The 23,357-nt window shown below is 37.7% G+C and overlaps 1 protein-coding gene across 4 annotated transcripts in view; it reads left to right on the top strand.

Moving 5' to 3' along the window:
* LOC120302794 (tRNA (cytosine(38)-C(5))-methyltransferase-like) overlaps nucleotides 1-23,357 on the top strand; it is a 231,552-nt gene that overhangs the window by 31,844 nt on the left and 176,351 nt on the right. For all 4 annotated transcript variants that reach the window (XR_005555217.1, XM_039331729.1, XM_039331730.1 and 1 more), the window contains exons 5-12: nucleotides 4,039-4,131; nucleotides 6,583-6,621; nucleotides 6,727-6,828; nucleotides 8,462-8,565; nucleotides 16,297-16,423; nucleotides 17,901-18,069; nucleotides 21,214-21,309; nucleotides 22,740-22,861. Coding sequence is in view for 3 of the 4 variants with exons in the window: in XM_039331729.1 (XP_039187663.1) it covers nucleotides 4,039-4,131; nucleotides 6,583-6,621; nucleotides 6,727-6,828; nucleotides 8,462-8,565; nucleotides 16,297-16,423; nucleotides 17,901-18,069; nucleotides 21,214-21,309; nucleotides 22,740-22,861 (852 nt within the window). In the remaining variant the exon portion in view is untranslated. The remainder of the gene's footprint in view (nucleotides 1-4,038; nucleotides 4,132-6,582; nucleotides 6,622-6,726; nucleotides 6,829-8,461; nucleotides 8,566-16,296; nucleotides 16,424-17,900; nucleotides 18,070-21,213; nucleotides 21,310-22,739; nucleotides 22,862-23,357) is intronic.

The raw sequence follows: 23,357 nt of genomic DNA on the forward strand, positions 1-23,357 counted from the left end.
TGCTGCATCCAGCCAGCAGATGGGGGAGAAATAAAAACCAGCCCCTCCCCTGCTGCGAATCCTCAACAGAATGCTCATGAACAAAAACCTCAGACAGGAGGAGGAGCCCGGGTGGGCAGGCAGGTGTCTTGCTCAGCTGTGGCTTGGGGAGGGAAAGGGGAAAGTTTCACCCCCCCCCCATATACTGCCCTCTCATGAAAGCAGGATGTAAACTCTAAAAAATGACAAAGAAATAAGTTTAAAACAGCGGAGTGTCTCGCAATGGTTTTCTTCCCCACTTCTTTCCAGCAGTTTAAATATGTAAAGACCACAAAAGAAAAAACTTCACTTTCTTTCGTTTTAATTCAGAAGGGAGGATTTGGGCGGGGGGGAGAGTTGTTTGTTTCAAAGGAAGGGAACGGGGGGGGGCTTGGGTCCATGAGGGGCACAGCAGGTGAACGGTGATGGCGCGCGGCTTCTGGCGTGGGGGTGCGCTGTCTTTTTAAAAGAGCAAAATGGGACAAAAAATAAAAATCACCCACTTCACCCCCAAGAGCTGGATGTGGATGTGATCTTTTTTTTTTCCTTGTTCAGAAGAGATACTCTTCTGTTTTAACTTTTTTCTTTGTAGTTTTTTGGAGTTTTCATCCTGCTTTCATGAAAGGGAAGCGTTTGGGGGGATGAAGTTGACCCCTTTCCGCCCCCAAGCCATCAGCTGAGCAAGACACCTGCCTGTCTGCGCTCTTCCTCTTGTCCGAGGTTTTCGTTGTCGTGAGCATTTCTGTTCAGGATTGGCAGCGGGGGGGGGGGCTGTTTGGTTTTTATTTCCCCCCGTCTGCTGGATAGTTGCAGCAGGTTTCGGTCACTTCTGTCATGCTATGTGGTTACCCACAAAGCACATTTGTTTTTGGGGGGGATCCCCACTCAGTTGTTAAGCTTGCTTAAACCCTCCTCCTCCTCACTGGAGCCCCCCCTTTGTCTGCAGTGGTGGGGCAGGAAGACCTCTGCCGGGCTGAGGGTGATGGGGATCTGCCTTCTGCGGAGTAGGGGTAGGGTTACTATGCTTCCTGTCAATCAGGTTTGATTTCTTTTCTTTGCCCCCCTCCCCTGCTTGTAGGTGCCTCTGAGCCCCTCATTCTTGGGAGTTAGCATTGCTGGAATCTCTTTCTCCTGAGCCCCTCATGCTGGGTGCTGGATAACTGTTGCCGCCCAAGAGCTGTTTTAAGATTAGGGAATCTTTGGGGGATAGCCAACTAGCACCCTGACATGCTCTCCCCTATGCTCCCACTTCAACGGCAGAAGCCACACACCCTCAAAGCCCCTGCAATCATCTATTGGCTTCTTTGAGTCAAGCAGAAGGAGAGAAAGGGATAGAACAGTGCAAAGATTAATGCCAGAGAAACAGGCACAAGTTTCCCATTAAAAGTATGGTAAGTGGGTGTTCAGATACTCATCAACTTACAACCACAACTGAGCTCAAAATTTATGTTGCTAAGTGAGAAATTTGTTAAATGAGTTTTGTCCCATTTTATGACGTTTCTTGCCACATTTCTTAAGTGAATCACTGCAATTGTTAAATTAGTAACACAGTTCTTAAGTGAATCTGGTTTCCCCATTGACTTTGCTTGTCAGAAGGTTGCAAAAGGGGATCATCTGACTCTGGGACCCTGTGACTGTCATAAATATGAATCAGTTGCCAAGCATCTGAATGTAAATCATAAGACCCTGGGAATGCTGCAGTGGTCATAAGTATGAAAAATGGTCATAAGTCACTTTTTTCAGTGCCGTTGTAACTTTGAACAGTTACTAAGCAAACTGTTGTAAGTCAAAAACTACTTTTTTCCTTTTTTTGGTCATCAAGTTTTTGACACCTTACAAGGTGACTGGTGGTACTCGAATATTGCCATATCCTAAAAGTGGTACAGTCTGTGAAAACATTGAAAAGCACTGGCCTGCACTAATACAATTGATTGCACAAGGCTTTATCATCAGGTGTTCCAGTTAGTTCATATGATATCGTTCAGTGTGGTTTTATTTTGCTTTATCTAAAGCATCGCTTTTCTCCTTATGCTCTCTCTCTATATAATAAATGTATGTATGTATGTATGTATGTATGTATGTATATATGTTTTTGTAGATTTTCACGGGTATAGGTATGCAGGTCTTGGCATATTCGGGTCTTTTCCGGTATAAGATTGAGAGTATCTTGGCGACATTTTGATGAGGTCCCATCATCATCTTCAGGCTGGGGTCTTTGGCTTCGTGCTTGTGCAAGCAAAGTGTGATCGGAGCTGCCGTATTCATAGAGCTGGCGCCAAATTCTCAAGGTCCTTTGACTTGTGGCAACCAATAAGTGTCCAGACCACAGATTTGATCTTCTGTGATGCAGCTTTTATGTATTTATTTGCCTTGATTTTTGTTATTTTGGCAGGCAGCTACAATCATTTTGGATAGATTGCAAAACCAATCCGAAGCGCATGAAAATTCTATAGTATGAGGAATAGAGCTCCTCATAATTTTTAAGCAAAAGCAAAAGCCAGTGATTGAAACTTGTCATAGAAAGATCAAATAAGGTTTCTTTATTTTTCCAGTCACTGGAAAAGCTATGTTATCCAACATTTGCCATGCTCAAAAATGCAATGCCTAAGTATAGGATGATCTAATGCTACTAGTGCCTGGCCAAGAGTTCATGTTTTTACTGAGGTAGTTCAACTCCCATTGAAAAACATTACCACCTGCCCAACAAAACACGTGTCAAACTTCAAAAGCATGCCCATCTGGGATGGATGGCAGCAGTCACTAGAAGGATAAGAAAGAATAGAGGGCTTCAGAGGCCATGGAGTGGTAGAGTTGAAAACAAAGTCTTCATAATAGCTTAATTATGTTGGGTTTTGAATCAACTATCTGGAGTCTTATGTTTTTTTTAACTAATTGTGTTTAATACTGAAAAGCATGTTATGAAATTTCCTGACCTGAATGGCAATTCAGAAATGTCTTTATATAGAAATATAGTAAATACATTTCCTAGTTTAGAAGAGATGCCAGCTATGTTAGAAAAGTCCCTACAGTGGGTAAAACTGCACAGGAAAATCCAAACATTATTCCTCCTCCTCCTCCTCTTCCTCCTCCTCCTCCTCCTCCTCCTCCTCCTCCTCCTCCTCCACCCCTCCCACAACTGCCTGGATTAGTCACTGTAACTTTCTTGGCAAGGTTTTTCAGAAGTGATTTGCCATTGCCTCCTTCTAAAGGTCAAGAGAGAGTCACCCAGCTGTCTTTGTGTCTAAAGTGTAATTAAAAATCCAGTCTCCTGGTTTCTAGTCAAATGATTTAAGCATTACACCAATCGAGTCTCTGTCTTTTGTTAGAATCCAGGAACCTGTAGAATCATAATGGACTCTGCTCCAAGGGTCAAGTTACTCAAGAGTTTCTCAGGGCACATAACCTCTGTCTAAGCCAACATTAGTGTTACAATCCTTTCTCTCTCTCTCTCTCTCTCTCTCTCTCTCTCTCTCTCTCTGAGTCATACCCAAATGTTATAACATGGGGGGATTTTGCAGTATTCTCATTTGAACAAACATTTTAGTGGGTGGGGCAGAGTGCCATCCCTCCCTCTACTGATCTACTTCAGTGGAACCATTCCATCTTTCATGCTTTGGGGCGGTGAGCCTTTATATATATATATATATATATATATATATATATATATATATATATATATATATATATATATATATATATATATATATATATATATATGGTTTAGAGTTCCTCACTCAAGACTGGCAGCATGATGCCTCATCTATTTTTAATACATGAACTGATCATATGAGGTTTTGTCCCTGGATTGGAAGTTAATAGTATTGGAGCATTGTTTGCAAATATATCATTCAAAAGAGGACAGCTAGCAAAAGCAATCCTTAAAACAGCAGGGCTTATAAAGAGTAAAAATAAGAATTTCTTCCTCTCCTTGGACAAAATTCTCTTCATTCACTGAAAATTATGTTTGCTGCAATTTTTAAACATTTGAGAATTGTTTATCCCTTTTATTTCTAAATGTAGATCCAACGGAATAAAGATGAACTTCTAGAACTAAAAAGAGTCACAAGCACACATTACAATGTTTCTAGTGACATCATCCAGCTTCAGTCCCAGGTATTTTTTAATATCTCTTTTGTATCATTTATATATTCTGAATCTAGTACAAATATCACCATTTAACTACCAAATTAATTGTTTAATTTGCTGTCCTGCAAAATAATTTTTATGTCCTGGTTGAGATCCTACACTTTATGCCACACAAATACCAGTTTATGATATCTCTCCATTTCTTTTTTTTAATTTGCCATAGTTCATCCAAAAAGAATAAAATCCATTTTTAACTACTGCAAAAAATGAATTGTTTGAATTAACTGCAAAACATTGAAAAGAGAATAATTCATTGCTTGTTAATAGGTCTATGTCTTAACCATTGGACAATTGGATGGTGCTTGGGGCCAGTACTACTTTAAGAACAAAAAGGACACCTCAAGTAGTTGAGGAAGTAAAGTCTGGGTTAGGGTTAAAGGACTGCAATGAAGGGTTAAAAGGACTGTATAGACTATCATCGATTTCTAGACAGGCTTCATCTTTAGTAAAGGAGAATAGACCATTTAATTATTTTGAAATATCAACATCTATAATTATATATAGATGTTGGTTGTCCAAACAGAACACTCCCCCAGCCAATCAGAGCACAGCCAAGCCCCTAACCATTCAGAACACACCTCCACCCAATCAGAACACAGCCAAGCTCCCACCCAATCAGTTCATACCCCCACTGGCAGTTAAAAGAAAGAAACAGCTAAGACCACACATTGCTGCTCAAAGCACGAAGCTGAAAACACCAGCCTGAAGATGATGAATGGGACTTCGTCGAAACGTTGCCAAGACACTTCCAATTTTACGCGGGAGAAAACCCGAACAACCAAAGACCTATATATATATATATATATATGGCAAGAAATAAAATGATCACCAGGATAACAAAAGTATAAAATTTATTAAAAAAGCGCCTAGCTTTCGCCGTCACCTGCCGGCATCCTCAGGGCTAGTGCGCCAGGGAGTGAGAATCGCTTTTAAAGGTGTGTCAAAGTCTGCGCACGACTCCTCAGCCTCGTCATCGGGCCCAATTGGTACGACTGCGCACAAATGGTCTGTTCTTTCCTATTAATTTCAATTGCGTGTTTATCATCGTCCATCCTTCTTTCTCTTGGTCTTAAGGTGGGTAGGTGAATGTCTCTCTTATTATGGTGGTCCCTAAGGAGGAGCAACCAACCCCCCAATTGATCAGGGGCAGTCCGAATGAGGAAAGACAATTGGAGAACACCCCTACTACATCTGTAACGCCATCACAGCCCCAAAGAGTTAAGGAGGTGGTGGAAACCGAAATCCAGAGTTCGGGTACTATGAATACCCGAGATGGTGCGACTTGTATAAAGGAGGACATAACCAATGGAAGAGGAGAGGGAGCCCTGGATGTGACAGTTCACTCATATACGGGGAAAAATATGATGACCGGTTCGGAAAGAAAGAAAAAGCCCCCTTGTGGGATTAGGATGGCCGGATTGAGAGAGAAAGAACTACAGAGCGCAGCTGGAGGTGGATCCACGAACGGTATTGGAGAGGGGGAGAAAACACAGGAGACCGGACCATCACACCCCCCATCTGCGCATCCCGGAGAATTCCGGAGGACTCGTATAGATAACAACGATGTAAAAGGGAGGAGGCGAATCGAAGAGACCACCATAATAAGAGAGATATTCACCTACCCACCTTAAGACCAAGAGAAAGAAGGATGGACGATGATAAACACGCAATTGAAATCAATAGGAAAGAACAGACCATTTGTGCGCAGTCGTACCAATTGGGCCCGATGACGAGGCTGAGGAGTCGTGCGCAGACTTTGACACACCTTTAAAAGCGATTCTCACTCCCTGGCGCACTAGCCCTGAGGATGCCGGCAGGTGACGGCGAAAGCTAGGCGCTTTTTTAATAAATTTTATACTTTTGTTATCCTGGTGATCATTTTATTTCTTGCCATGAATATTCCCAGGATTCATGTTTTTAATCTTCTTAAACATATATATATATATATATATATATATATATATATATATATATATATATATGTATGTATGTATGTATGTATGTATGTATATAGTCATTCAAGACATATTTCTTTTATTCCATTAATTATAGATGTGTGTGTGTGTGTGTGTGTGTATATGTTTTCTGAGGTTATGTACATACATACATACATACATACATACATACATACATACATACTGTGGATACATACATACATACTGTGGAAAAACTAAAATTCTCAAAGTAGATTCTGCTGAAACAGTATCCTAAGTCAGTTATAATAAATTTTACTTGAAATCTGCAAATATTCATGAAAGTTGTCAAAATGTAACAGAAAATTTGCATATATTTAAAAAGAGTTTGTGCTGTGGGACTTTGTAGGTTCTTTAAAATTATGAAATTGGACAGAACAGAGTAACATGTGATAGTGACAAATAGATTTATGCTAATCTAAATACCATTCTTTTTCTGCTGCAGATTGTGAATATTGAAGGCAGACTTCATAATCTTGAGCTGGTGAGTAACATGATGTACACCTTTTATGTACTTTAAGGTTAATTAATTGCCAGAAGTAATAACGCTAAAAGAATGGCTTTATTTTTGCTTTATATTTTGTTCCAGACCTTCCTAAAAAAACACTGTAGTAGCAACCCTTGCCAGAATTCTGGAACCTGCATAAACCTACTAAATGCTTTCTTTTGTCTTTGTCCCAACAATTGGCAGGTAAGATTCTTAGTATCTTCCATAACTTGCAATGTATAAAATGCAGTTTGCACCAGCACTGTCATTTACACAACAGCCAATCCAGTGGAATCAATCTAACTGATAAAAGAAAATCAGAAACTAGTTTGTATGCCTATGCAACAGAATAACATAGTGCAGAAGATATCTGCCAATAGGGCAGACTAGGTAGAAATTAGCAATTGCCATAAGTATTAAGAGGACTACAAATTGAAGGCATTGTATACTACACAATCTGTTTATCCACCTTATGTCATGGTTCTGACAGATGAAACTCTTCAAAAGAACTTCAAGGCATTGTTTACCTTAAAGAATCTTTTATTCGAAAAACAAAGTATTGGCATTACATAGTTGAAACCAGAAACTAAATTCCTCTTCCCTGGATACAAAGTAATAAAGTGCAATTCTCTCCTCCAATAAACAGTCATAAATCACATCCCCCAATTAGCAGCAACTAATTCTAAAAGCAATAGAGAAAATGGCTGTATTTCCATCTGTTGTCAAAGCAAGAACATACAATGTTAGCAGTGGAGACAGAACTTCTATTATCCAAGTTATAAAATTCAGTTGCTGTTTAGCCAGCTTGTGGATCTTATGTCTTTGATCCCAGGAATAATTTGTCTTGGTCCAGACCAGTTGCCATATACTGTAATTTAGACTGCATAATTCTTTCTTCAGATTTTTATGCTGAGGTCTTCTTGGTCACCTGCCCTTTGGGATCTTTCTCTTGGAGATGCCAAAGTGGGATTATTGGCATGCAAATTTGTATTCTGCTATTGAATTCCATAACCTTCCCTTGCATTTAATACTTGGCAGCTGAAAGTCTGATTATTTTGAAAAGCGCTATATACCAAGAGTGGTTAGAAGGGAACTACTTAGTGTTGGAGGCCTTAGGCATTGAATATGCTCATGCTAGCCTGCCCAAGAATTTTCAGTTGCTTACATTTGTTTGTGCTATGATGATTCTTAATTGAAAAATATACAAGGGGGAATGGTTTAGGGAAAAATGTGGGAGGGGGAAGCAGATTTAATGGATCTCCCCTGCTACAAAATTACAATTTAATTCATGTAGACAAACCTTTTTTTAAAAAAAAATTAGAAATAGATGCTGGTCATCTAATATTACAGCAATAGCTTAACTGCCACACAAATGGCCCTATATATACAGTATATAGTATAATATTTTTTTCAGTAGAATATACATTTCTGTGTATATCTAGTATCAGTTTTTGAGGGCTCACTGTACCTGAGCTGATTCTCAAGTTTTAAGCTTTTATTACAGTATACCTATGTTTTGAATTAAATGAAAGTACACTGTACTTAAATGAACAAGGAAGGCGCAGTCACAAAACCAAGTTTTGTTTAGTGTTTATAAAGGAAACATTACAGTGAGAAATTTGGATACTCTATACCAATCTTTTCCTATCTTGAGGAGCTTTAAAATGTTTGGACTTCAACTCTGAGAATTCTTGGAGATGAAATTCACACATCTTAAATTTGCCAAGATTGAGAAACACTACTCTGTACTTTTTGAAATTTTATATCATATATCAGCTTGATCCACATATTTTAATCCTTAATTTATTTGGAAAATAAACCATCCTTCTCTTTTCAGGGACCAAATTGTTCTGTTGATGTTAATGAATGCCAGATTTATGAGGGAACATCCTTGGGATGCCAGAATGGAGCAACATGCATAAATAAGCCGGGGAATTACAGGTAATTCTAATGATCTTATGGGCAGTTTTTTGTATAGCACTTTTAACTGCCACTTTAATATGAGAGAACATCCATCGAAGTCAGGTGAACAGCTGGACAGAAGGATACCAAATAGCTAGATGCCTTTCTAGGCCCTTCATAGTAGGACAGCTTCATGTTGCAAATCCCAAACTATATAATTTTATCTTTTCACCATACAGGTAGTTCTTGATTTATGACAGTAATTGAAATCACAATTTTAGATTCAGATTATGACAGTCATAACTGTCACATGTGATTTTAAAATCTTTTTTTGCAGGAGTCATTAAGCAAACACAATGGTTGTTAAGCAAACACCATAGTCATTAAGTGAACCCATTGTTTACCATGGGGCATTTTTTGCTGGAAACCAGAAATTAACATTGATTTCCAGAGAAAAAATGTTGTAAATCATGGTCATAGAGTACTAGCTGTACTTTTTTGACTTGATTTATAAACTCGCTACACTTTTCAAGAAGTCTAAGTATGTGTCTTTGTCCTTCATTACATAAATAATACAACATTGACACATAACATTAAAACAGAAGCCTAATCAAATACTGCACAACATGCACAGGGCTGGTATCAGCATATGACATTTTCTCACTCAACATGCTGGGACAATTCATCATCATTGACTACTACTTCTGTACTCCCTTTAAGGATATTTTAAGATCATATTTTTCCCAGTACCCGTAACAGATCTCTGAGCAGCATCAAGAGGAAATTTTCACCATTCTTATAATTTCCTACTATATTGCAGAATCAATACCATGAAATACACCAGAAAGCTGGAACAACTATTTTTCTTACATTTCCCAGAATAACTTTGAAGTGAATCCCTAAGTACTATCTAGAAACAAGATTTTGGCCTGCTTGATCTATTGTGAGAAACAAAAAATACAGCAAGGCTCAGCAGCTTAGCCCTTCTGGAAATGCTGTCATTACCTTCAGGATATCTATGCCATGACTCAGTGACAGAAAGGTCTCTTCTGTCTGGATAGACACAACTTCCCTTTCATGTTAATGAGATCAGGAGGGGGATAGAACTGAATACATGGAGAAAAAACTCAGTGTATTCTGTTCTGTATGTTTATATATATGTCATATATTGCATTACACATGCAGTCCACACGTAGCCATCAACATAGCTCATTTGAAGTTACAGCAGCACTGAAAAAAGTGATTTATGACCTTTTTTTTTACACTTATGACCATTGCAGTATCTCCATGGTCATGTGATCAAAATTCAGACATTTGCAATTGAGTCATATGAAGGTTACATTGTCCCAAGGTCATGTGATCACCTTTTGCAAACTTCTAACAAGCAAAGTCAATGGGGAAGCTGGATTCACTTAACAACTGTGTTACTAACTTAATAACCGCTGTGATTCACTTTACTGTAGAAAAAAAGTCATAAAATGGACCAAAGCTCACTTAACAAATGACTCAGTTAGCAACAGAAATTTTGGACTTAGTTGTGGTTGTAAGTCGAGGACTACCTACATATGCAGAAAAACAAAGAAAAAAAATTCCAAATCTTCAACAATAAATAAACAATCTCTTTATCTTCACAGCCCTACCTACTTTTATTTTCCAGAAAAGCATTTGAGTTATCCTTTTTTCTCAGACAGTTCACCAAAATCTGAGCGAGAGCTTGTTCGTTAATCATGATTCATTTGATTTTAAAAAAGAGACTGGCTGATAAAACTTCCTAGCAAAACATTTTTAATGAAAAGCATTTTTCTGCTTGACATTGGAATATTATATTAACAGTACTGCAGGCCACTTTAGCTGACTGTGTTCAGCAGGTCAGTGGTTCAAATCTCACCGGCTCAAGGTTGACTTAGCCTTCCATCCTTCCGGGGTAGGTAAAATGAGGACCCAGATTGTTGGGGGCAATGTAAATATATATATATATATATACACATTGCTTACTGGTGTACACCGCTTAGAGAGTGCTTGCACTTAAAGCGGTATATAAGTCTCATAAATAAATAAATAAATAATTTATCTCTACAAATACCAAACTGACATTCTTTTTGTTTTAGAAAATGTTGTCATAGCTTAAAAGTTTTTATACAAATTAAATGAAGGCAAATTTAGTTCTCCTAAAATATCAACATATACTTAGAGATTATTTTGGGTTATTCAGAATTTTTTAATACTTTCAATTTTAAAAGTAAGATCCCTTACAATAAGAAAACTATAGAACAATAGGTCATACCTAGTAAACTGTTAGATCCAGTCAGTCTCCGTTTAAAGTCTTCTAGTGAGAGATAACTTACTGAATACAATAATATATGAATAATAAAAGTGTGTGAGTGTGTGTGTGTGTGTGAGAGAGAGAGAGAATACAGAGCAAACAGATTAACCTATCAGTTCATTAACATCACTATCTTTTATTGCTTTAGAGTCAAGTCAGGTCTCAGCTGTCCTTGTACTATTGACAGTACTTAAATTGTTAAAAGTCACAAGTGAGCAAGACCCCACTTTTTTTCCTCATAATTATTTTTCTCTATAATTCTTTTCTCTTTCTTCTATCCCTTATTTTTCTTTCCTCCCCCCCTTAACCCAGGAAGATCTTGTTTGCTAAATCAATTATTAGAAGGTTAAGCTGACCTTTTTCAAAGGCTTTTGAAATTGGGTGAAGAGCAGCATGAAAGTTGGCCAAGGTTCGTTCACAAGTTCCTCTCTGTTTAGATAACTGTGTCAAACCCCAAGCAGCTGTGCAAGATCAAGGAAGCAAGACTTCACTAAGTTATCTTTAATCCTACATTAGGGTAAATACTGAATCTTGGAAGCTATTCTAGGATTTTTCCATTTTCATTCATAGTAAGGTGAAGATTTTTTGAATCATACGAAACACTTCTTTCCAGCCTTCCTATAGGTTAAGTTGCTGTTTATGAAATATCAGCTGATCAACTGTTTCTTGATTATTCCTGCTCTCTTCCATTTGTTTCACAGCATTCACACAATTTCTTATAAATTGGTTCAGTGATTCAAACTATTCTTACTATCAAAGTGAGTTTATTAGTGTTCAGCTACAGCCAATTTCTTATAATTTTAATCAAGTTAAATCCATCCTCTACCTCCTCTGGTAGCAAAAGGTCCTTTCTAGCTCTTTTCTGTGAGACCATCCCTTATTGATAAAGAGACTGTTGAATCTGTTGAATTATTTTATTCATCATCTATAATAATATTAATTTATGATTGTGTCTAATACTTATTTCTGAATGGAGAACCAGTCTTGTTATTCTTTTCTCAACCTATTCCAGGTCATCTTCGTATTTTTAAAAACCCTAAACATGATTCTGTACTGCAGATAAGCTACCATTCATGAGAAAAATATGGTCTAACAATAATAGTTCTATACAGATATTCCTTGAAATATGGAGTATCTCAATGGAGCCTGTCTATTATGGTTGCATGTCATGTTAATTGCTAGGTGAAACATCTCACTAATTACCCAATGTTGGGAAATGCGGGTTGTTAAGCAGAGCATGGGGTGCCTTTGGCTGGGAGAGATCATTCGAGGTCTAATATGGGTCCAGGACCACCTGTCCTGACCCACCCAAAGCTTCCCCACTTCTGAGATGCCCCTTGTTCCATTTTCCGTACCTTGGGTTTCCTTTTTCCATTCCCACTGAGTCCTTCCAGGTCTTAGACCTGATTCACACCCTACCAGGTCAAACTCCCTTCTCCTTATGTATCTTCTGAAGAACTCTGAGGCTTTCCAGGGCACTGGAATAACTTCCTTCTTTGTGCAGCCACATGGCACAATTCCAAAAGCAGTTGCCATTTGGTTCTACAAAATAGCAGCCATCTTTGGGTCACTACCTTGCAGCCCATTCTGTTGGCTTATCAAGGTCTGCTACATTCAGAAGTTTCTGCAACACTGTGTAGACCTCTCTAAGGCAGCAAAATGAAGCACATTTGGATCACCATTGTGCATGCGACCTGCATACTTGGCCAATAAAGAATTCTATTCTATATGATTTCTAGATTGATGGTAGATTTCACTTTCTCCCAGTTGCTCTCAGCTCTCCACCCATCCATCTTTTTAGTTATAGTATTGATGTATTAGTCTTGTTGTGTTCTTTTGTCATTGTTTATTTTGTCATGTTACTTTTGTTATTGTTCTATTATTTTACCTCTGTTTATGTTAATTTCATTTTTCTTTCTTTTTATTATTATGTTGCTTAGAATAGCCCAGTGATGGGATAGGTGGCAAATAAATTTAACAAATATTAATAAATTTAACAAATAATATTTTTTTCTCATATAAACATTCATATGAATATTCATATGATTATAAATTCATGTGAATTTATTATCAGCTAATATAACAAATCAATTCATCATTGGAAAATCAATGAGATAAATGCAGACTGTTTTGTACATCGGGACTAATCAAATTATTTTCATTCACTTTCACATATATTATCTCATCAGTCCATTCCATTCTGTTACTATATCAACCTGAATTTCAAATTCAGTCTTCTGCATTCTACTTTTTTAAAAAATAAACTATGTAAAATTTTGTTTTTAAGCTAATAACTATATTACAATATTTGAAAACATGAAAACTGAAAGTAACTGTTTTTTTGATTATTTAAAAGTGATAAGTAGACAAAGCTAAGATATTCTACTACAGACATGTCAAACACAAGGCCCGGGGGCCAGATGTGGCCCGCGATGTGGTTTTATGTGGCCCGCAAAGCCATCCTGGAAACAGTGAGGGAATGGTCCCCGCTGCCTTGGCCCTGGCCCAGGCTGGCCGGGAGCCAATGTACAATTTTGTGGTGGCCATCTATGCTGAAACACATTCAGTCTTAGCTCCACAAAGCCATCTGGAAACAGCAAGGAACCAGCCCCTGCTGCATCTGCCCCGTCCCCTGGGTGCATGCTGGGGAGATATCATCCTTTGTGAGGAATGAAGAAATGTACCATTGCCTGGAAGTGGCCAGCAAATGGCCCTCACCTACTTTACATATCCATCTTGATGGGCTCCGGGGGAGGGGTTTCAGCAGGCTCTTCCAGTGGACCATGCCTTGGCACTTGCCCTGGTGCCACCCCCTTCTGCCAGAGACCCTCAGATCTGTCCCACTCCTGCCCAGGCCCCCACAGGCACCCTTGACGTGAACGATGTAGAGTTGGCCATGCCCACCCAGTAGGCCATGCCCACCCTGGCCACACCTACCCAGCCCCCCGAGGACAACCGCAATGTTGAGTTTGACACCCCTGCTCTACTATATCTATTTTTTTCAGTCATATGAAAGAGACCACATTCTACTAGGAAAATTTCATTGTTTCTATCAAATAAGAAATATCTCAAAGAATATGTTTCATTTCAAGGTATAAAAATGAAGAACAGAAAAAATATCAAGTCATCATTCATTCATTCATTTTGTGGCATGATGCAGATATTCTAGGAGACTAGTTTTGCAAGATTGAACCTGGTTGGTCACTGTAACCAAAGATTTACTGTTACTAGTTTCAGCCTCAAGTCCAAAACTGGAGTCCTAGAGTCCATCTTCAGGAAACTAGTTTTTGCTAAGGATTTGCTTTCAAAACCCTTAATCTGAATAGTTTGAAAGTGGTACAGGCAGACCTCAACTTATTGAAATTCATTTAATGACTGAAGTTACAAAACACTGAAAAAAGTGACTTATGTTGATTTTTCAGACTTGTGACTGTTACAGTATCCCCACAGTTATAGGATCGAAATTTGGATATTTGGCAACTGGTGTGTATTTATGGTGATTGCAGTGTTATGTGATCACATTTTGAGACCTTCTGACAAGCAGAGTCAATGGGAAAGCCAGAGTCACTTAATAATCATTGTACTAATTTAACATCTAATTACTAATCATTGCAGTGATTCACTTAGCAATTGTGGTAAGAAAGGCCATAAAATGAGGCAAAATTCACTTCTTGGCAATGGAAATTGTAGTTCGTAAGTCAAGAACTACCTGAAGTATATTAGTTTGTGATAAAAAATAGATGAATAACAAAAATAATTTATTCCATTTCAAAGAAGTTCTGCCAAAGCAGAATTTGAAGTTCTGCAATTCGCTTGTGCAAGGCATTTGTTGTAATTGGATTACTTTATTTTATTATATCTGCGTTAGACTGAATGATAGGAGACTGGAAATTAGAAAATGCTTATTTATAGAGGGTGATAAAGGCATATTTATCAGGAAATAAGATCATTGTCTGAAACAAGCAGTCTGTTAAAGAAAAACTATTTATTTGATTACACAGAAGAGTAGTCAAGCATGCAGGCTTTTGAAACCTGGGTTAATCAGTTGCACTTTACCAGAAGCAATGTGCTCAATAACCCAGGTTAACTTACGTTTAATCTGTCAAGCCAAACAGTTAATGAAACATAGAGCCATCTGAAAAACTAATCCAGCTTTTGGCTACTGCTGAAACAGAGAGTATGGAATGCACAATTTCACTCAATTCTGCCAAAATTTAAGCATCAAAGACTAAAAAGTATTAAGGAAGTTTAATGTTATTTATTAATATATTTACTACCAACATTTGTATATTTTGTACTTACTGTTGCTCCAAAAGTTTCTTATATAGCCCAATACACCAGAAATCTGATTGATTAATATTTTTTTATCAGCTGATCAATAGCAGAGTTATACTCTGCTATTGTTACAAGCTAGAAGTAACTTGGTGCATTTGAATGAAATCAGACTGATTTGTAGTTTTTAAAATGTCCTTCATTTACCTCCTTGGTCCTATTATTCCATGCAATATATGATTTCTAATATAGAGAAAATTCTATTTACCCTACAGGGGGATACAGGCAGTTCTCTGGCACATTTTATTCTGGTACACAATCGCCAATTGTATACATACTATGTGCTCTGGGCAAAAAGTGGAGGCTATTACTCTGGCTTTATGTAGTTAGTTTTATAAATGTGGTTTCAAAAGGTTGCATGCATTAATATATAATACACAGGTAGCCCTCACTTGTTCAACAACCATTCAAAGTTACAATGGTGTTAAAAGAGGAGATTTATGACCAGCCCTTGAAGTTGCAGCTGTCACAGCATCTCCATGATCATGACTGGGGCATTTGGTAACAATGTATTTCTACAAAAGTTGCAATATCTCTGTGATGGAATGTAGTGGGCTTGGTTCCAGTGACAAAAGTGATACCTTCTAGAAGAGTAACTGGCAGTTGAGTTCAGAGAGCACCGAGAGAAAAGACAGTAAAGACAGCTCCTTCCTAATAGTTCCCAGGGAATATGCTTGACATAGGAAATAGGCTGCTTCAGTTTAGCAAGAATCTGTTACATGTGTGGAGCAATAAAGAAACTTGCTTTTGAGATTTGCCAAGTGTCTGCCTTGGGTTTGGGGGCCTGACAGTCCCAAAGCTACATTGCCATTTGTAAACGTTACAGTCAGCTTCTGACAGCAAAGTCAATGAGAAGACAACAGGAAATTGCAAATCATGGTCATGTGACATCATGCTTAATGACATGATGATTTGCTTAATGACCACAGCCAAAACTGATGAACTGACATAAATGCATCTTTTAGTGATAGAGTTACTGGTCCCAATTGGTTGGGATGTGAGAACTACCTTTAATGTAAACACAATATAAAAATGATGAATATGCCTGAATCAAAATCTTACATTGGATACATGAAAGGAATATCTATGTTAAGTCATTATTTTTCTTTCAAAAGTTGCATTTGTACACCAGAAACATACGGACAGTACTGCACATCAAAATTTGATGATTGTCAAGGAGGATCCTCTCTTCTTTGTGGACATGGGGTTTGTGTGGATGGAAACAGAGAACAGCTCCATCAGGTAAGCAAAAGAAGCCTTATATCAAGAGTAGATACCTGCCAGGGACACTTTATTTGGGATTTGTGCAGTATATGAAGAGTTGTACTTAACTGCCCAAATAGCTTTTTCCAAAACTTGAGATATACATTATACAGTTGGGCTGAATATAATTAAAACTGTAGCTTACCCTAATCACAATTTCCTGAATGTAAGTCCCATTTCTTTCAATTGCCTTTCAGTTCTACTGAAGATTCCATTATCTGTGGAACTTAATCAAAATTAACTTTAGCTAGCCTGGGAATAATTTACATTTATTTGGTTAAACATTTAGCAATATTTTCTTAGAATACTGTGGTCAGAATCCTGCATCAACCTAAGAAAAAGTGGAAGTGGAAGAAGGAATCTTCAATGAAGGAGGTCTCCATAGGCAGAAGGTATCTCTGCCTGATTGTGGAGGATCTCCTCAGCAGGAGGATGGATATGCATTACTACACGTCTCCTTATTCCAAAATTCCCCTGATTTTCTTAATAGCATTTGGAGAAAGTTATGCAGACTGCTGAAGGAATAAGGGGACAGGAAATTTTGCTTTTTGAAATTGTCTTCTGTATGATATAGGCTATTATCCTATAGGATTCCCCAGTTCTCACTATATTTTAGCAATATTTTATATGCGTATTTTCTTATTAATTCAACATTTCCCATATTTTAATTGCTACAAAATGAAAATCATTCATATTTTGTTTAAAAATATATGTCTCCAAAATAAGGCAAGAAGAGACTGGACAGCCATTTGTCCGAAATGGTGTAGGGTTTCCTGCCTGAGCAGGGGGTTGGACTAGATGACCTCCAAGGTCCCTTCCAACTATTATTATTATTATTATTATTATTATTATTATTATTATTATTATATCTTGAGCTCTTTACTAGCAATATCTTACTTGTCCTTGTAATAACTATACTTGTCATTTTGCAACAGAGGTGATTTCAAAGGGTATTACCATATTATTTAGACTTTGTCTTCATTTATGTACTGATGTTTAAATCAGGAAGCCATTTTACAGTCTACAAGTCTGTGAATGAGCAATTTTTATTTACCTGCTTTTTCAGATTATAATTACAAAGTTTTTCAAAAATAAATCAACTAATGTTCAGATTGGTGTGTTTCTTTCTGCAAGTTTGAGATGTATGTGTTGTCCTACCTCTGTTTAGGTTCATTTCGTGATTACCTATCATTTTCTGCCTTTTTCAGAGAAAATTATAGGTTTTCTTTTTCTAACATGCTAACAATACTTTTCACTGTAAGTATGTATTAAGTCTTAATTGTTAGAGGAAGGAACAGAAAAACCTGGGGAAATAAGATAAACTGAAATTGCATCAAGAATTTTGACATGTCAGATTCCTGAAGTCTGGCTTGGTACTAGTAATAGTGTAAATATAAGTAACTCATTTAGGAACATTCACAGTTATTTTCATGTTTACCTAATTTTAACCTTGCAGCCAAATTATACTTGCATCTGTGATGATGGCTGGATGTCGCCTCCAGGGAGCCTTGCTTGCAATGCTGACATTGATGAATGCAGCCTTCTGAACCCACCCTGTTCAGTGAATCCTCCTGTAAGGTGTGTCAACATGCCAGGCTTCTACTTCTGCGATCCTTGTCCAGCAGGTGACCAATATTTCTTAAATGCCCTCTCATTTGTTTCTCATGGGGATTAGCATTGGCATTACAAGGAGTTTCATAGTGCCACCATCTTGGCCTTTCTTTCTGAGATGTTGTTTTCAAACTTTATATTGCTTTGTTTGGGGTATTCCTTTAAAAATAGTAGCTCTCCATATGAGAACTGGAGTGATCTTGTCTTGGGGAAGAATAATTCCTGTTTGGCCATATTCCAACATAATCCTAATCTAGCATTTTTTAAAACGAGATTTGACAGCTGGGAAGGAAATGGTTATTGCTGCCAAGATACTAATGAATTTGAAACAGGTAATGAAAGTTGTGCATCTTCTCCAATTGTTGTCTTAACACACTGGAATATTTCTATTGTAGTCACTGTCCACCAGATAAACAAGTCTATACAGTTAGTCTTTGATTTATGACCACAACTGAGCCCAAAAATTCTGTTGCTAAGTGAGACATTTGTTAAGTGAGTTTTGTCCTACTTTATGACCTTTCTTGCCACATTTGTTAAGTGAATCATTGCAGTTGTTAAGTTAGTAATTTGGTTATTAAATGAATCTAGCTTCCACAATGATTTTGCTTGTCAGAAGGTCACAAAAGGGAATCAATCACATGACCCCAGGATACTGCAACTGTTGTAAATATGAGTCAGTTGCCAAGCATCTGAATTTTGATCATGTGACCATGTAGATACTGCAGTGGTCATAGGTGTTAAAAATGGTCAGAAGTCATTTTTCAGTGCCATTGTAACTTTGAATGGTCACTAAAACATTGTAAGTCGAGGACTATTTGTATTAGTTAATTAGGTTCACTTTATATTAGTGTGTGTGTATGTGTGTGTGCACGTGTGTATGCGTGTATGTGTGTGTATGTTTATACATCTATCAATCCATCCTTCCTTTACAAATCTGGAAGAAATGTATTCTTTTTAATTTTCTTGTCCGTGTCTCCATATATATGTAAAATCACTCAAACACACATGACTGTATTTATATGATGCAAAAGTGTTTCCATACTGGTTATTAGAGGAACAGTATTTTTTCTTTTCTTAATCTAGCTCTTGAAAACATGGTGTTATACCTCTTCCGTTTGAACTTCTTGCTCATCTGAATAGATTATATTCACTCACCAACATGAATTTTTTCATCCTTGATATCCACGTAATAAATTGTTAAATCTAAGAATTATATCTAATAAATTGAAAAGCACAATATTTTTTGAATTGATTGTCTTATATAAACTATGTTCTAGTTGGTACAATAGCAGAAGCTTCAAACAGAAAGATTAGCAGATCACAAGACAGAGTATTTTTTCACAAGGATGCTCAGTATCAGAAGTTGGAATTACTAGGCCAGTGATGGCGAACTTTTAGAGACCAAGTGCCCAAACTGCAACCCAAAACCCACTTATGCATCGTCGGGTGCCAGGTGGGTGTGGCCCATTGGATGGGTGTGGCCCATTGGGTGGGTGTGGCTGTGGTGATAACAGCAGACTGGGTGGGACTAAAAAGTTCAATTAATCAATTCCAACTTTGCAAGATCTTTTTTTTTTCCCGTGAGAAGTTGAATTTGACTGATTGATTGAACCTTTTTTTTTGTACACAGCAGCAGAGGCCTAAAGCAAAAAGGTTTTATAAAACCCAGCTGAAGGCCTAGGACTGGGGCGACGGCGCGCGTGCCCACAGAGAGGGCTCTGAGTGCTGCCTCTGGCACCCATGCCATAGGTTCGCTACCACTGTACTAGGCCTTTGCGGAAGTCCAGATTATAATAACAGAGAGAATGATTGGCTATCAGGGCTCATTAGCTTGTTATTGTTCTTCTATTCATTGCCAATTGAAAATTCACTCCATTATTTTAGTCAGAAGACCATTAATAAATAGTGCTGTATGAAACAAGGGAAGTAGCTGGCATTGCCTGTTATTCTTAGGAAAAGATTTAAATGGGGAACAGGTCAACCACTGAAGAAAGAAAAATATGTTGTTGAGGACATCTTGTTCAACAGATCTTGGCCAACTCTCTGCCTTGTTCACTTAACAATCACAATGGTGTAAGAACAATACAGACAAACTCAGTTCAGAAAAAGGGCAAACGTCCAGGAGAAGATGACCATAGGTTTTATAAATCTTATAAAAAGAGAATGAAAAAATCAAGCATGCTTAACTTTGAGAAGAGAAAACTGAAGGAGGGTTAGGGGTCTTCAAAAATCTTGGAGAAAGTCACAGAGAAGAAATCCAAGGCTTGTTCTTGTATTTGACCATTTGCATATTCCAAGGCAGAAAATAATGGATTTTACAGGTTAAAAAAAAGTAGATTTTGACTGATTTTTTAAAAAATTACATCTAATTACAAGAGCAATTTGAAAGGAGTGGCACTGGAAGTGTTCACACATCAAGAATAGAATTTCCTTATTTGAGAGGCTTTCATTTAAATTTCTGCACTATGAGAGGTTTGTACTCTGAATTTAATGGTCCCTTCCAACTCTAGGATACTAAGACAAGATACAATTTAAATTAAATTAATAGATTAACATGACATCCACTACTTTTCTCTTTTTTCACATCAAAAATTATTGTTCAAAAACTGAATGAATTAACATCATTTTGTATGGAGATGCAAATTTCATTTCTTTTTGTAGAATTTTCTTCCATAACAGCTGAAAGGGTACATATTACTGTATTTTAATCCACAGTTGAAGGTTACCAAATTATTTACATGCTCTGTTTATGGAACAATTCATCAAGCTATGTTCCAATAGATATCACCATGTTGTTCTTTGTTAATGCATCTTGTATTAGTATAGCAACTGTATTTTGGCAGAGACACAAGGATGTCTTTAATCAATGAAGTAAAGTGCTGTATTTAATACAGTCAGAGTCATAAGATTTGATTCTGCTGACCACATTTCCTCCTGATCTATATACTATTTATATACTACTGCAAATTAATTTAACTGGCTTCTACTGATGTCAGGGGAATCTGAGCCTCTTCCTAGAATGTAGAAATGTGTGCAACAGTTTGCTTTTGGCAAAGATATAGCTTCCCTCAACACTGTGGTCTAAAAGAAGTATTTATGTTTATTTCACCATCACATGCCATCTCTGCTTGATAGGTTTACTGTTTTCTTTCACCCAGGCTATGAAGGTGATGGGAAAATATGCACATTGATTAACATATGCTCAGTCAACAATGGGGGTTGCCATCCACTTGCTGTATGTAACAACATACCAGGTAATATTGAAAACAATGGCACTGGTTTTGTATAAAGGCTATAACTAGGCAACAAAATTTTCCCTTTCCTTATCTAAAATAGTGTTTCTCAACTTGAGGAATTTGAAGAACTGTAGATTTCCAACTCCCCAAATTTTCCCCAATATTCTGGCTAGAAAAATAGGGAGTGTAACCCACATATCCTAAAGATGGTTGAGATTCAAAAAATTAGATCTTCAAGACAAGATTGTACCCAATTTCCATTCTGTATACAGAAGTTGGCAGTTATATCTTAACTTTCAAAATACTGAACTGGTTCATCTGATTAAGTTTACTTAGAGTGCACAGGGCAGGCCATATAATTGGCACAACTGTATCCTTCAGGTGGGCCAACCTTCAGCCAAATGAGATAAGAGCTAATCCTCAAGGCTGACCTTGGAGGAGCAAACTCAATTAAAAGAGAAGATTATGAAACTGAACTGGAATCCTGAGAATCCTGCTTCAAATCCCTATTCAGCCAAAAGGCATATTAGGTGATTTGTTACCTTCTGTTGCTATGAAGGCTTGGGAGGGTAAAATAGGGAGGAGGAAAACCATGCTTACCCTTTAAGCTCTTTGGGCAGCAGATGGGACTTATATGTGGCAAATGAAATACAAATCAACAAATACAGAAATAATATTGTTCAATATCTGGCATATAGCCATGGTAGCACGATGGTTAGAATGCAGGATTGCAGGCTAATTCTGCCCACTGTCAGAGTTCGATCCTGATTGGCTGAAGATTGACTCAGCCTTCCATCCTTCCAAGGTTGGTAAAATGAGGACCCAGATTGTTGGGGGCAATAGGCTGCCTCTGTAAACTGATTAGAGCAGCGGTCTCCAACCTTTGCAACTTGGCAGTTGGCTGGGGAGGAGGGAGGGAATTGGGCTGCACAAGTGGCAGGCTGGCAAACGTGCATGTGCATGCACACAGCCCTTGTATGAGTGGCGGCTTGGCGCACACATGCGCGAGTGCCCCCCAACCCCCCCACTCATGCAAATTGAGCTGTGTGCATGCTCTGGCCAGTTACTTGCATGGTCCAATTCCGAATAGGCCATGGCCAGTAGTGGACTGCAGCCCAGGGTTTGGGAATCCCTGGCTTAGAGAGTGCTGTAAGGTACTGTGAAGCAGTATATAACTGCTATTACTATTTCTTTCATAATGCTTCACATTAACTAATGTGGCTACTGACTCTGGCTGGCCAGACATCTCCCCCCTTGGCATTTCCTATTACTTTCTTCTCTGTTCACAGCTCTGGCCTCTTCATTCTCTGGCATGGATGCCACTGTAACATCTGGGTACTCTCAGATAATGAAAAATTGTGGTATTGTTAAAGGAACAGTGCAGAAAATAAGGATGCCAAAAGCAAATTCAGATGATTGTTTTGACTTCCTGCCTTTTTTATTTGTAGGTCCTGTACCTAATTGTGTTTGCCCAGATGGATACACTGGAAATGGTTATGGTTCAAATGGATGTTTTGCCCTGAGCACCATATGCCAAACACATAATCCTTGTGTAAATGGACAGTGTCTTGTATGTGTTTTTTAAACAGTGATTTTTTTTACTTCACATGAAGTATTAAATATTCAGCTCTGATGTTAAACTTTGATTATATAGACTTGTACTTTCTAAGACCGCATCTATCTTATCAGTAGATATCCAAAATGTTATTGATCAATGTATTATTGTTATATAAAGTATACTATAGCATTATTGTGCTAATAATATATTACATTGCATTATTATATTAACTATAGTATATTCCTTAGTATTTTCCCAGTTATATGTTGTCTGGATTCATATATTGCATTAAGCCAGAAGTAAGCCAAACTCAGTTGTTTAGACTAGCAAAGTTATTAAAGCTTGGTGTCTTCCAACAAAACTTTAAAAATGACAGAGCATCCCCACCCAGCTATAAGTCAGAAAAAAGCCAAGATTCTGGATTTCACACCAACCATGGTTAAATAACTGAGGATACAGAGAGAGAGAAAGAGAAAGAGAGAGAGAGAGAGAGAGAGAGAGAGAGAGA

Source organism: Crotalus tigris, unplaced genomic scaffold (assembly GCF_016545835.1).
Source record: "Crotalus tigris isolate CLP2741 ecotype Arizona unplaced genomic scaffold, ASM1654583v1 scf7180000024437.13266115, whole genome shotgun sequence".
In the NCBI taxonomy this organism is placed as follows: Eukaryota; Metazoa; Chordata; class Lepidosauria; order Squamata; family Viperidae; genus Crotalus; species Crotalus tigris.